General features: G+C 41.6%; 1 protein-coding gene across 7 annotated transcripts in view; it reads right to left on the reverse strand.

Moving 5' to 3' along the window:
- Nucleotides 1–449: 449 nt before the first annotated feature.
- Nucleotides 450–14,406, reverse strand: part of si:ch211-163c2.2 (protein turtle) — a 91,636-nt gene continuing 77,679 nt past the window's right edge. For 3 of the 7 annotated variants that reach the window (XM_051901567.1, XM_051901564.1, XM_051901565.1), the window contains exons 6-8: nucleotides 2,772–3,014; nucleotides 2,378–2,650; nucleotides 450–1,451 (exon numbers count right to left, since the gene is read on the reverse strand). In XM_051901567.1, the coding sequence (XP_051757527.1) occupies nucleotides 1,231–1,451; nucleotides 2,378–2,650; nucleotides 2,772–3,014 (737 nt within the window). In that variant the 3' untranslated portion in view covers nucleotides 450–1,230. Of the gene's footprint in view, nucleotides 1,452–2,377; nucleotides 2,651–2,771; nucleotides 3,015–3,894; nucleotides 3,982–14,406 lie in introns of all 7 variants that reach the window. The other 4 variants (XM_051901569.1, XM_051901566.1, XM_051901568.1 and 1 more) reach the window with 4 other exon arrangements.

A 14,406-nucleotide genomic window follows, 5' to 3' on the forward strand; every position in this document is an offset into this window, starting at 1 on the left:
ACTTAAATGATTTTAGCAAATGGCTGCAATATAACAAAGAGTGAAAAATGTAAGGGGGTCTGAATACTTTCCGTACCCACTGTAACAGAATAATGTTGAAAAAGTGAAAAACAGAATGGGATTCATTCATCAGGAAAGCAGACTTTCACTCCTCTGTGACAGCATATTGATTGATCTCATCAGACTGAGCTGTAAAACACAAAATATGGAAAAATTTACATATTTTAATGATTCATAACCATGATAGATGGGGTTAAATTCATCTGTAGCAGAACAGATCAGAGAGAGAGAGAGAGATAGAGAGAGAGAGAGAGAGTCTCTCACCATGAGCTCTGTAGCATTTGACTCCTATAATGATGGACACTAGCAGATATGGAGAAGCTGCCAGTAGAAAACAGATCAGTTTGAGAACTGAGAGAACTGGCAATGGAGCTTCTGAACCTGAAAAATTAAATAACCAAATAATTCCATGATCATCAAAACTTGTTAGATCTATAATAAATAAAAATAATGTACCCTCTAGCGCCACCAACTGCTCAGATTTTACTTTTCGTCTGCTTATACCTTTTAATCCCTTAAATAGAGATATATATAGATATATTTTTAAATCCCTCTGATTTCTGGTGTAGAGCTCAAATTTGATCCAACTTTTAAACCAACGTTTATTTACCATAATCAGTCATGTTTGTCACTGTTCATCACTCATATTTCAAACTTAAAAGCATCATACAATTATTCTTCAATGTACACATTATTTTAAAGAGTTTTAATAGCACTTGTTGTTTTGTTAAAGTATAAAAATGATACACTGATCTCACACTAATCTCAATTCTTTATATTGCGGTATATCTAAATCTCAAATTGCGCAACTTCAGCTTGTCCAAAATGCTGCAGCCAGACTTCTTTTAAAGTGTCGTAAACATGAACACATCACTCCAATTCTTAGATCCCTTCACTGGTTGCCGATTTGTCAGAGAATAGACTTTAAAATTCTCCTCTTCGTTTATAAATCCCTACATAACAAAGCTCCTGTCTATTTATCTGAACTTCTTCATCCTTTGTCACGGTTCATGGATTCACTTACTCACCCTCGTGTGCTGTGTGTGTGTGTGTTTGGGTGTGAGTGAATGATTGTGTGGGCGTCACCCGTTATGGTCTGATTGCGATCTGTTGCCAGCCGTGTCTTGTTAGTGGTTGTTATATATTGTGCGTGTCTTTATGTGGTCTTTGTCAGTTCGTTGCAGGCTGTTCCCGTTGTCGTGTTCTCTGTGTGTTGCTTCCTGGTTTTTGGATTCTGGACTTTCGTCGTGTGCCCTGTTCTCTGGGTTGGATTATCCTTGTTCTCTGATACCCGCTGTAGCCCTGCGCCACCCGGTGCCACGCCACCGTTCTGCACGCCACAGCCTCTGCCTCGACTGACCCTTGGAGTGAAGTTATTGTACAGCGTTTTCCTGTCAATAAATATCGTTATTCTTGCACTTGGATCCTCTGTCTGTGTTCATTCCCTGACATCCTTATACTCCCATCTAGAAGCCTACGATCCTGTGACTTGGCCTTGTTGGTGGTTCCTCGCGCTAGACTAAAGCGTAGAGGGGAGCGTGCATTTGCGGTGGCAGGGCCTCGACTCTGGAATACCCTGCCCTTAGAGATTAGACTGGCCCCTTCCTTGTCTACCTTTAAGTCCTTGCTAAAAACTTTTTTATTTTCCTTAGTGTATTGACTACTGTGATATGTTAAATTTTTAAATGGGTGGTTTTAAATTTTTCTCTATTCTATTTTCCGTGTATGTGTAATATTCTTGCTCTTCTGTAAAGCACTTTGGTCAGCCTGGGGGCTGTTATAAATGTGCTATACAAATAAAATTTAAATTAAAATTGAAATCGGTCATTTTTCCATGGATGTAAAATTGAGTTGATTTGTGTCTGAATGTAGTCAGATTGATGTGAAGTTTAACACATTCACCTGATTCACCTGTCACCATCTGGTCAGATTTTACTTTTCTTCTGCTTGTACCTTTTAAACCTTTTAAATCCTTTTTTTTTTTTTTTTTTTTTTTGTCTGTCTGATTTCTGGTGTAGGGCTCAGTGAAGCCATTGATTTGAATTTTTTTCAGTTGGAGTTCTGGAGTTTGATAACAGCAAATTTGATCCAAATCGCCAAAGTTAGCAATAATTGATCTTCAAACCAAGCCACATTAAAGTTATCAAATGGATCTTTGAGTCTTTTTAAAGAGACCCAACAGTAACAATCTAAAGCTGAACTGAAAATAGGCTGTATTTCAGCAAGGTTTTTTGGTTTGGTTTGGTTTGATTTGTGTCTGAATGTAGTCAGATTGATGTGAATCAGATTGATGTGAAGAAGACATTCTCACACTCACCTGATAGCGTCAGTGTAACTTCATCACTGGTGTGTGAGTATCGTGATCCGTCCGTCTCATTTCCTCTACAGCTGTAATGACCTGTGTGGGATTCATTAACAGAACTGATTCTGTATTCCTGTGATTGACTCTCATGAATCACTGAATCATCTTTCTTCCAGGTGTAGCTCCAGCTAGTGACGTCTGTCTCCTGTATGTCACATGTGAAAGTGACCGTCTGTCCTCTGAACACTCGTCCATCAGGCTGAACACGCACTACAGCTTTGGGTCTCTCTGTGCAAAATTAACTCAAGTTTAATCTAACTGACAGCACATGAAATTGTTGATGGATGACATTTTTATGCTTAACATTACTATTATTAAATCAGATTGCCCTGTAAAAAACAGCACTTACCTCTTACTGTTAGCTTGACTCTTTGACCTTGTGTTGTGGCTCTTTGTACACCACACCAGTACTCTCCTCCATCAGAGAGACTCACGTCTCTCAGTGTTTCTGTTTCAGCATCAGATTTTAATATCACAAAGTTTTTGTACCAGATAATCCTCAGTCCAGTTGAGCGTCGCACATCACAGCTCAGAGTAACTGTGTCTCCAGTGAACACTGAACTCTGGGGCTTCACAGTCACTCTGGGTTTATCTGTAAATATTTCATGATAATCTTGAGTTAATATACAGTCTTCAGTCATCATCTATCACTGCTTATGACTTCTATTATTTATAGAAATTAAATTTAATATTCTTTGTAATACTTTTCTCTGTTATTGTGAGTAATGTAATTATATGCAACTTTATGTTCATCAAACATTCATGTAAACTTTAAGAATGAATGTGTATGAGGACAAATCCTGTGCCTCAAAGAATCAAATGATCCCTTTTTAATGAATTGATCTTAAAAGTACACAAAGACCTATTGTAATCCAATTTTACCTCTAAAACATTAATCAACATGCAATGTTATTATTATTATTAGTTCAAATGACTTAGATTGGTGGTTTTGCACTATTATTGTTGCTGTATATACAAACCCCATTTCCAGAAAAGTTGGGACATTTTGTAAAATGCAATAAAATATAATTGATAATTGAAATGATTTCCAATGTTTTCACCGAACAACATAATTGTATTTTGTAAATATAAACAAATTTTGATTTGATGGCTACACACTCCAAAAAAGTTGGGACAGAGGCAAAATAAAAAAAAAAACACACATCTGTGATATCTAGAGTACAAACCATATCCATTAACATACAGATATGTTGATCAATTGTTCATGATAATTATAATTATGGGGGCAGGTTGAAGGCTGGTCTGATGTTTTCATTCATCAACAATTTGTAGGGAATAGAAAGGAGACTGACGACACTTTGTTTATTAAAAATGGTTTGGATTAATCTGATCTACAGTGAGTCAAACCTAAACTTTATCTCTCATTTGGATAATAATAATCCAACACAAAGCAAACATTTTAATATGCCATCTGAGCGAGATCCTGATGTCATTCAGTGATGATCACTCACCAAACACAGTCAGTCTCACTGCATCACTCTTTTTAGAGCAGTCTGATCCTCTGCAGCCGTAACACCTGCACATCTGTTTGTGCGCTGCAGTGATCTTGAACTCTTTCTTATTAGCGGCCTGCTGTATAACAGGCTGAACAGTCAGAACAAGTTTAGGTGTATATATATATATATATATATATATATATATATATATATATATATATTTTTTTTTTTTTTACATAATTCAAATAGATTGTTTAATATCCTTAATACCATACAAATTCATATATGTCATCTCTAAGAAAAAATTGGGATTAAATGGGTTAAGTGAATTGACTCAACCTGTCGAAAACACTGCATAAATGTCACTGCACAAATGAAGATATTTTAAAGAAAGATGGGGTCCAAACAACACTGGATCCCATTGACTTTCAACGTATAGACAAAAAAACATTCTTTTGTGTTTTGTGCAAAGAAAAAAAATAATAATAAAGCCATACAGATATGGAATGACACATTCAGCATACATTGAGCATAACATATTATAACTCTCACTGTACTTGAAACACTGCTAAACAAACCACTGTGTTATATGTGTGAATATTTTAAAGAAATATATAAATCACCTTGAGTTTGTCCAGGCTGGATGTTTGAAATCAGCACTACAGATCAAAAGAGAGAAATCACACTGATTTATTTGTTGTTGCTACTAAATAAAATAGGACCATATGAATATACAGGTGATGGTCATATAATTAGAATATCATCAAAAAGTTGATTTATTTCACTAATTCCATTCAAAATGTGAAACTTGTATATTATATTTATAAATTACACACAGACTGATATATTTCAAATGTTTATTTATTTTAATTTTGATGATTATAACTGACAACTAAGGAAAATCCCAAATTCAGTATCTCAGAAAATTAGAATATTGTGAAAAGGTTCAATATTGAAGACACCTGGTGCCACACTCTAATCAACTAATTAACTCAAAACACCTGCAAAGGCCTTTAAATGGTCTCTCAGTCTAGTTCTGTAGGCTACACAATCATGGGGAAGACTGCTGACTTGACAGTTGTCCAAAAGACGACCATTGACACCTTGCACAAGGAGGGCAAGACACAAAAGGTCATTGCAAAAGAGGCTGGCTGTTCACAGAGCTCTGTGTCCAAGCATATTAATAGAGAGGCGAAGGGAAGGAAAAGATGTGGTAGAAAAAAAGTGTACAAGCAATAGGGATAACCGCACCCTGGAGAGGATTGTGAAACAAAACCCATTCAAAAATGTGGGGGAGATTCACAAAGAGTGGACTGCAGCTGGAGTCAGTGCTTCAAGAACCACTACGCACAGACATATGCAAGACATGGGTTTCCTTGTGTCAAGCCACTCTTGAACAACAGACAGCGTCAGAAGCATCTCACCTGGGCTAAAGACAAAAAGGACTGGACTGCTGCTGAGTGGTCCAAAGTTATGTTCTCTGATGAAAGTGAATTTTGAATTTCCTTTGGAAATCAGGGTCCCAGAGGCTGGAGGAAGAGAGGAGAGGCACACAATCCACGTTGCTTGAGGTCCAGTGTACAATTTCCACAGTCAGTGATGGTTTGGGGTGCCATGTCATCTGCTGGTGTTGGTCCACTGTGTTTTCTGAGGTCCAAGGTCAACGCAGCCGTATACCAGGAAGTTTTAGAGCACTTCATGCTTCCTGCTGCTGACCAACTTTATGGAGATGCAGATTTCATTTTCCAACAGGACTTGGCACCTGCACACAGTGCCAAAGCTACCAGTACCTGATTTAAGGACCATGGTATCCCTGTTCTTAATTGGCCAGCAAACTCGCCTGACCTTAACCCCATAGAAAATCTATGGGGTATTGTGAAGAGGAAGATGCGATATGCCAGACCCAACAATGCAGAAGAGCTGAAGGCCACTATCCGAGCAACCTGGGCTCTTATAACACCTGAGCAGTGCCACAGACTAATCGACTCCATGCCACGCCGCATTGCTGCAGTAATTCAGGCAAAAGGAGCCCCAACTAAGTATTGAGTGCTGTACATGCTCATACTTTTCATGTTCATACTTTTCAGTTGGCCAAGATTTCTAAAAATCCTTTCTTTGTATTGGTCTTAAGTAATATTCTAATTTTCTGAGATACTGAATTTGGGATTTTCCTTAGTTGTCAGTATTAATCATTAAAATTAAAAGAAATAAACATTTGAAATATATCAGTCTGTGTGTAATGAATGAATATAACATACAAGTTTCACTTTTTAAATGGAATTAGTGAAATAAATCAACTTTTTGATGATATTCTAATTATATGACCAGCACCTGTATATCAAAACATTGGTTAAAAATTCCACAATCATTTTCATACATAAATGAAATAAAAATATATAGAAAGTATACCATATTATAAATAGCAGTAGTTTTAAAGCTGTGGAGATAATTGAAAATCTTTTGTCCGGCAATTTGTATATTCTCAAATGTCAGCACAACTGCAAACATGGCTCTTTTATTATGAATTGACAAGATAATAACAGTAAACATGATAATGCAGCATCTAGAGGATCCCAACTGATCCTGACTGAAAATATTTGTAGATCTCTTTCAAATACTGATAAAAAAAAATCTCTCAAGTTGGTACACTTTCCATGTCAGGTGGTTCAACCAATGTAAAACAAGGAAAATGTTGAAAAGTGTATCTTATCATACTGTTACAACACAGAAGGGTCGGAGACAGGAGATCACAGACAGGGATGTTTATTGATACCAGCAGAGTAAAACAGCAGTGCAGGTGAGTATGAAGCAACGTAAACGTGAATAACTGGAGTGAAGATAAGGGATACTGTCCTTTTGTGGTTGTAGAAGTGAAGATCTTGAATGGCGTTGGAGAAGATGGACGTAGAACAATGAGAACACTCACACACAGACTGGAGATCACACGAGGAGAACAGGAGACAGGTAAGTAGTTTGGTAGGAGTCCTTGAGGTTAGCATACAGGTAAGTTTAGATGCAAACGAGACCGGACAATGTGGTTGTGAGTGTGAGTGTTCTTTATACTGGTGGTGATGAGGTGCAGGTGTCGGTGATCAGAACTCAGGTGATGACAGCCAGACCTTCTGTCCCAGTTGGTAGGAGGGGGCGTTGGAGCGGTGAAGGTCGGCTGTCATCCTGCATCTGTGCAGGACCCGCTGTAGTTGGTGGTGTGCAGAGTCCCAGACCCTCTCGCTCTCTCAGAACCAGTAGTCGACTGATGGAACGTCCGATGGTTCCCCGGTCCAGGGGAACAGTGGGGGTTGGTAACCGAGTACGCACTGGAATGGAATGAGTCCAGTAGATGGTTGACGCAGGGAATTCTGTGCGTACTCGGCCCAACCCAGATACTAGTTCCAAGAGTTCTGGTGGCCGTGACAGAAGGTACGGAGGAAGCGACCGATCTCCTGGATCTTTCTCTCCGTCTGCCCGTTCGACTGAGGGTGGTAGCCGGATGAGAGACTGACGGTCACACCTAGGAGCGAGAAGAAAGCCTTCCATACCCGTGAGATGAACTGGGGTCCTCTGTCTGAGACGATGTCTTCGGGAATTCCGTAGTATCTGAACACGTGATTAAACATAAGTTCAGCTGTCTCCATGGCGGTAGGTAGGCCTGCCAGGGGAATCAGACGACATGACTTGGAAAATCGATCTACGATTATGAGGATGCAGGTGTATTCATTGGATGCTGGTAGGTTGGTGATGAAATCAACTCCTAGGTGTGACCAGGGTCGATTATGAACGGGCAGAGGATGGAGCTTGCCGGATGGAAGATGGCAAGGGCTCTTGGAGATGGCGCACTCCCTACAACCCTGCACGTACCTTCTGACGTCAGCTGCCATGTTCGGCCACCAGAAGCGCTCCTTTAACAGCGAGAGGGTTTCATTGACCCCCGGGTGGCCAGTGCCAAGTGACGTGTGGGCAGAGTGAATGAGTGGGGTGCGTTGTGCCCTGGTGGTGTAACGCAAGCCTGGTGGACAACCCGACGGAGCGTTGGTGGAGGCATTGGAGGAGGGCAAAGTTTCCTCTGACCAGGTGATAGGACTGACGAGGATGGTTTTAGGGAGTATGGTTTCTGGTTCTTCTGACCTTTCCTCGGGAGCATGGAGACGAGATAGGGCATCCGCCTTGACGTTTTTGGAGCCGGGACGATAGGAGATGGAGAAGTCAAAACGGGTGAAGAATAATGACCAGCGTGCTTGTCGAGGGTTCAATCTTTTAGCAGCTCGCAGGTACTCCAAGTTCTTGTGGTCAGTAAGAACAAGGAAGGGATGTTTAGCCCCCTCCTGCCAATGCCTCCACTCTTCAAGGGCCAACTTCACGGCCAGGAGCTCGCGGTTACCGATGTCGTAGTTGGTCTCCGCCGGGTTGAGCTTGCGGGAGAAGAAGGCACATGGATGGAGTCTACTTGGGGTCCCCTGCTGCTGAGATAGAACCGCTCCCACTCCAGTGGTGGAGGCGTCCACCTCCACTACGAAGGGCAGATCTGGATTGGGGTGGACGAGGAGGGGAGCGGTGGAGAAGGCTTCTTTGAGGGTTTCGAAGGCGTTGGTGGCAGCTGGTGTCCAGGACAGAGACTTGGGCTTATTCCGGAGAAGGTTGGTGAGTGGATGGGCGATGGAACTGTAATTCTTGATGAACCGGCGGTAGAAATTAGCAAAACCAAGGAAGCGCTGGAGTTCTTTGATGGTGGATGGAGTGGGCCAGGTCTTAATGGCCTCCACCTTCCCCTTTTCCATCCGGATGCCACTGTGGTCGATGATGTATCCCAAGAAGTGCACTGAGGGTTGGTGGAAGGAACATTTTTCAGCTTTCAAGAAGAGATGGAATTCTCTCAGGCGTTGGAGGACCTCCGCAACGTGGTGGCGATGTTCGACCAAGCTCCGGGAGTAGATCAAGATGTCATCGATGCAGACTAGCACGAACTTGTGGAGAAACTCCCGGAGCACCTCGTGTATGAAGTCCTGGAATACGGAGGGGGCGTTGACCAGGCCATACGGCATAACAAGATATTCATAGTGGCCGGTAGGTGTCACGAAGGCGGTCTTCCACTCGTCCCCCTCACGTATCCGGGTGAGGTTATACGCGTTGCGGAGGTCCAGCTTGGTGAACACAGTGGCACCACGGAGATGTTCCAGAGCAGCTGGGACGAGAGGAAGGGGGTATCGGAACTTGACGGTGATTTTGTTGAGGGCACGGTAGTCAATACATGGCCGCAAGCCTCCGTCCTTTTTTGCCACAAAGAAGAAACTCGAAGCAGCAGGGGAAGTAGACGGGCGGATGTAACCTTGAGCTAGGGCCTCCTTGATGTATTCTTCCATGGTCTTCTCCTCCGGGATTGACAGGGGGTAGATTCTTCCCCTGGGCACTGACTCACCCATGGCCGGTGTGGAGGCAGCTTGGAGGCAGAAGACGTCACTGAAGGGGGCGTAACATTATGGTATGTCGACAGAACGTTTCTCAACTGGGCTTTCAATGGAAGTGGCACAGATGGAGAGATCTTCAGAACGAGGAGACGAAGGAACTGGAAACTCGGAGATGCAGTTGGAGAAACATGTTTCGCCCCACTTCAGGATCTCGCCGTTACTCCACGAAATGACGGGGTTATGCTGCTCCAACCAGGGGCGCCCTAGAATCACGTCAGAGGTGGATTCCTTCAGAACCAGCAGATGTATATCTTCACGGTGCAGCACTCCGACCCGAAGCTGGATAGGTCCGACACAGCGACGTACGTGCCTTCTACTGAGGAGTCTGCCTGTTACTGAGTGGATCTGGTAGGTGGTCGGAGATGGCGAGGTCTTGAGCTTGAGTTGTCGACATAGGGCGCCGGAGATGAAGTTGCCTGCTGACCCTGAATCGAGGAGCGCCACCACTGGAATGGAAACATCAGCGGCAGTAAGGTTTACAACAGTGGTGAGTGGCTTCATCTTATTCATGGAGGGAATGATGGTACTCACCATGGGACGTGGAGGACGAATTGGGCATGCAGAGATTACATGCCCAGGAGAACCACAATAGAGGCATAGATTCAGGGTCAGCCGCCTTTGTCGCTCAGTAGAAGTGAGTCTTGAATTTTCCATTTGCATGAGCTTGTTGGCTGGTTCTGGAGGGCTGACGGATTCTGGCCGATGGAGGAGGGTGTTGAACAGTGGCTGGCCCTGGTGTTCTTCGATACACGACTGCATACGAGAGGCAAAGCGGATGGAAAGCTGGATGAAGCGCTCTAGGCCGATGGAGTCCTCGTATGCAGCGAGATGCAACCGCACCCGAGGATCCAATCCTTGCCAGTAGGTGGTGATAAGGGCTTGTTCATTCCAACCACTTGAGGCAGCTAGCGTTCTAAATTGTAAAGCATATTCATTGACAGACATTGAACCTTGTTTAAGATTGTATAACTTCTCACCGATAGACGAGTCTGAGGTCGGCTTGCCGAAGACTTCCCGGAAGTGGGCAACGAAGCTGGAATATGATTGCGTGACAGAACTGTTCTGAGACCAGATGGAATCTGCCCACAGAAGTGCCTTGCCTTGAAGTTGAGAGATTATGAACGCTACCTTGGTGGTATCGGTGGGGTACAGTTGCGGTTGCATCTCCAGGACCAGCGCACACTGCAGGAGGAAACCGCTGCAGTCCTCCGCCGAGCCAGAGTAGGGTGCTGGTTTGGCCATGGGACTGGCGAGAACAGGAGGTGAAGGAGCGGTGACGGTGTTTGCGGAAGTGATTGCTGGAAGAGGTGACGACGTGTTGGAGGTGAGCGCTCAGTACAGGGCGTCAACGAGCTCTTGGAAGGGATCCGGGTGGCTCATGCTGGTATCCGGATGTTATGGTCCGGTCTTCTGTTACAACACAGAAGGGTCGGAGACAGGAGATCACAGACAGGGATGTTTATTGATACCAGCAGAGTAAAACAGCAGTGCAGGTGAGTATGAAGCAACGTAAACGTGAATAACTGGAGTGAAGATAAGTGATACTGTCCTTTTGTGGTTGTAGAAGTGAAGATCTTGAATGGCGTTGGAGAAGATGGACGTAGAACAATGAGAACACTCACACACAGACTGGAGATCACACGAGGAGAACAGGAGACGCTGGAGACAGGTAAGCAGTTTGGTAGGAGTCCTTGAGGTAAGCATACAGGTAAGTTTAGATGCAAACGAGATTGGACAATGTGGTTGTGAGTGTGAGTGTTCTTTATACTGGTGGTGATGAGGTGCTGATGAGGTGCAGGTGTCGGTGATCAGAACTCAGGAGATGGAGTGCGCTGTGATTGGTGGATGGTGGATCCTGGCGTGTCTGTGACACATACATTTCTTTTTTGTATTTAAAATTTATATGTACAGTATGAACTTGCTTCATTCTCTATTCCATTTGCCCAACTTTGTCCATTTCTTTTATATCAAATCAACTCTATATCTATTCTCTTTCCAATTTATAGTGGAAGTCAATAAGTAGTGGAGAGATGAATGATGAAAGAGGAAGAAAGAAGGTCATGCCTAAGAATAGTTAGCTGATGCTGTCATGACAGAACTGAAACCATATGTGAAGGAGTATGAAGATCTTATTTGGTATGTTTGAGACAGCAGAGCCACAAGCCGTCCCACAATATTACCTAATACATTATTATTCTACTGCTGAACTCAACAATCTGAGCATCTGAGTTCCACATTACAAGTAAAGATTAAATGTAGATGCACTAGTGAAGATCTAGGGTAAACGTACCTATTAAGCTCAAGTACCCAATAAGCACACTACCATCTTTGAGCTCAGATTATAAAAAGAAAAAATAATGTATTATTCTACTTGATGGCTTAACCAATTGATGTGTTTGTTACTACATACCTCCTGTAATTTCAAGAAAATCAGACCATTGCACACTGAGATATGGGTGTCCATGTGTTCACACTGCCTGGCGGCCATTTTGAAAGCTGTCTAAAAAAACTTTCACCAAAAGAGAAGCCTCTTAAATGTACATTTTTAAAGTGGTTAAGCCTTTTTTGGGGGTAGTTATAACTACTTACTGCAATATTAAGAGATTAACGTTTAGACTTTTGCATAGTATAACCTGGAACCTGCATGTGGAAAATTATTACAGTTAGATCCAAAAGATAGTTTTAGCAACATAGCGCAGATGCTACAGAACATAGTTAGCTTACTAGCTGTATAGGATTGTTTGCTACACTAATATATTACTTTTCAGGCATTAATGGCTTGTACTTTTAAATTCATAACATTATAAATTTACAGTTTATTGATGGTCTGTGGTTTTACACTGCTGCAATTTTTAAAGACTTCATATTATTGTAAGGTGAGCTTAAAGAGTGCACTACTATGAAAATCACACAGCTTCAGTGTGACATCAATAAGAAAAAGTATAATTATAAATAGCTTCCGACAGACGGCCGTACACATCGATTTGCGGCGAAAGAGTGAACTCTTGACTTGACGCATGACGTAATGATGAACGCGGAAGCGCAGAGGATAGAGCAAAACAAAACACTGGTCATGAATTAGAATATATAACTGATCAAATTGAATGCCTTGTTGCTTGATTTTAGTGTTCTGTTTGTTTTTTTGTGATTGACTCTGTACCTTCAAAAAAAAAAAAATTCAATTCTTTAAAAAGGTTGTTTAAAATAAACAAGAATTTTTAATAAAACATGTTGTGAGCTTAATGGCAACAGGGGTGTGCTTAAAGGGTACAAAAATGTACCCATTAAGCACAGCCAGACTTTTTGCATTTAATGTACATCTTAATTATAATGCTTTTGTCATTTAAAATAAAATTAAGTATTATTGTGTGAGAGATTAATATTTTATTTTAACAAAACTTCTTGTACTGAAATCAATATCCTGTGCACTAAAAATGTCTCAATATAGATTTTGGTGAGCTTAATAGCTACGTTTACCCTACTAAAGAAAATAAAGAGAATAACTTTACAGAACATGACAGCATGTCCGATTCAACACACGAACCATTACAAACCTTAAACTGAACGACTGAAGACATCACAGTAATGATCAAAACACTGATCTCATTCAGCTACAGCAAATCAGAGTGTTTTTCACTTTCACATAGATATCATGAGCTACAGATGGATTTGATACTGAAATTATTAGCAGCATGAATGAAAAATAGACTGAATGCTTAAAAAGAAGAAATACAGATGAACACTGATTCACTACATCATTATACAAAATGCAAAAAATGATGCATAAATGAGAAATTAATACTCACAGAGCATTAGAGGAAGTGAACTGAGCTCCATACTGATCTATTAATGACACACTGTCAAACACACACTCTGTCTTATAGACGCAACACTTCCTGTCCTTAACGAAGAGAGTGAGAGCAACAGAGAGGAATTAAATAGACACAGAATATCTGATTCAATTGCCATTCATTGACAATGTGGTGTTGTGTTGCTACATATGGTTATCATGAAAAATTTGGCATCTTAGTCATGATTTGTTTAGTCAATTATGTTTATTTGGCAGCCATCTGGGCAACACCCCAGACAGGGTATTGTATAGATAATAAGCATGTGTGACAGCTTCTTTAGGTCAAATAATGCTCATTTTTTAGGCTATTTAGGCTTTTTGTTACAGGTAATGCATGTGTGTGGGGTTAAAGGGTTATTTCACCCATAAATAAAAATTCTGTCATTAATTACTCACCTTCATGTCGTTCCACACCCGTAAGACCTTCGTTCATCTTCAGAACACAAAGTAAGATATTTTTGATGAAATCCGATGGCTCAGTGAGGCCTCTATTGAGAGCAAAGCCACTGAACCTCTCAAGGTCCATAAAGGTACTAAAAACAGTTCATGTGAGTTTGCAGATTTTCTCTCAGACTTATTGGTCAACGCCGATAAAGCACTGATTGTTGGAGATTTTAACATTCATGTAGACAATACAAATGATGCGTTAGGGGCTGTGTTTACAGATTTACTAAACTCATTTGGGGTCAAGCAAAACGTCACCCACTCACCGTTTTAATCATACACTAGATGTAATTATATCACATGGAAGCAATCCTACCGATAAAGAAATTCTACCGCAAAGTGATGATATCACTGATCATTACCTTGTAACATGCGTAATGCATACTGCGGATATTTGCCATATTGCGCCGCGATATCGACTAGGTACAACAATTCTACCGACAACTATAGATAGATTCACAAATAACCTGCCTGATCTGTCTCAGCTGCTCGTTGTACCTAAACACACAAATGAACTCGAGGATATGACTAGCAGTATGGGCACCATTTTCTCTTGTACATTAGATACTGTTGCACTGATGAGATTAAAAAAGGTTAGAGAGAAAAATACTGCACCATGGTACAACAGTATTACTCACGCCATCAAGAGAGAAACTCGAAATCTAGAGCGCAAATGGAGACAAACTCGTTTAGAGGTCTTTAGAATTGCGTGGAAAGACAGCACTTCCTGTTATAAAAAAGCAACCAGGGCCGAGCATCTCCACAAACTCA

Source organism: Ctenopharyngodon idella, chromosome 7 (genome assembly GCF_019924925.1).
Source record: "Ctenopharyngodon idella isolate HZGC_01 chromosome 7, HZGC01, whole genome shotgun sequence".
Lineage (NCBI taxonomy): Eukaryota > Metazoa > Chordata > Actinopteri > Cypriniformes > Xenocyprididae > Ctenopharyngodon > Ctenopharyngodon idella.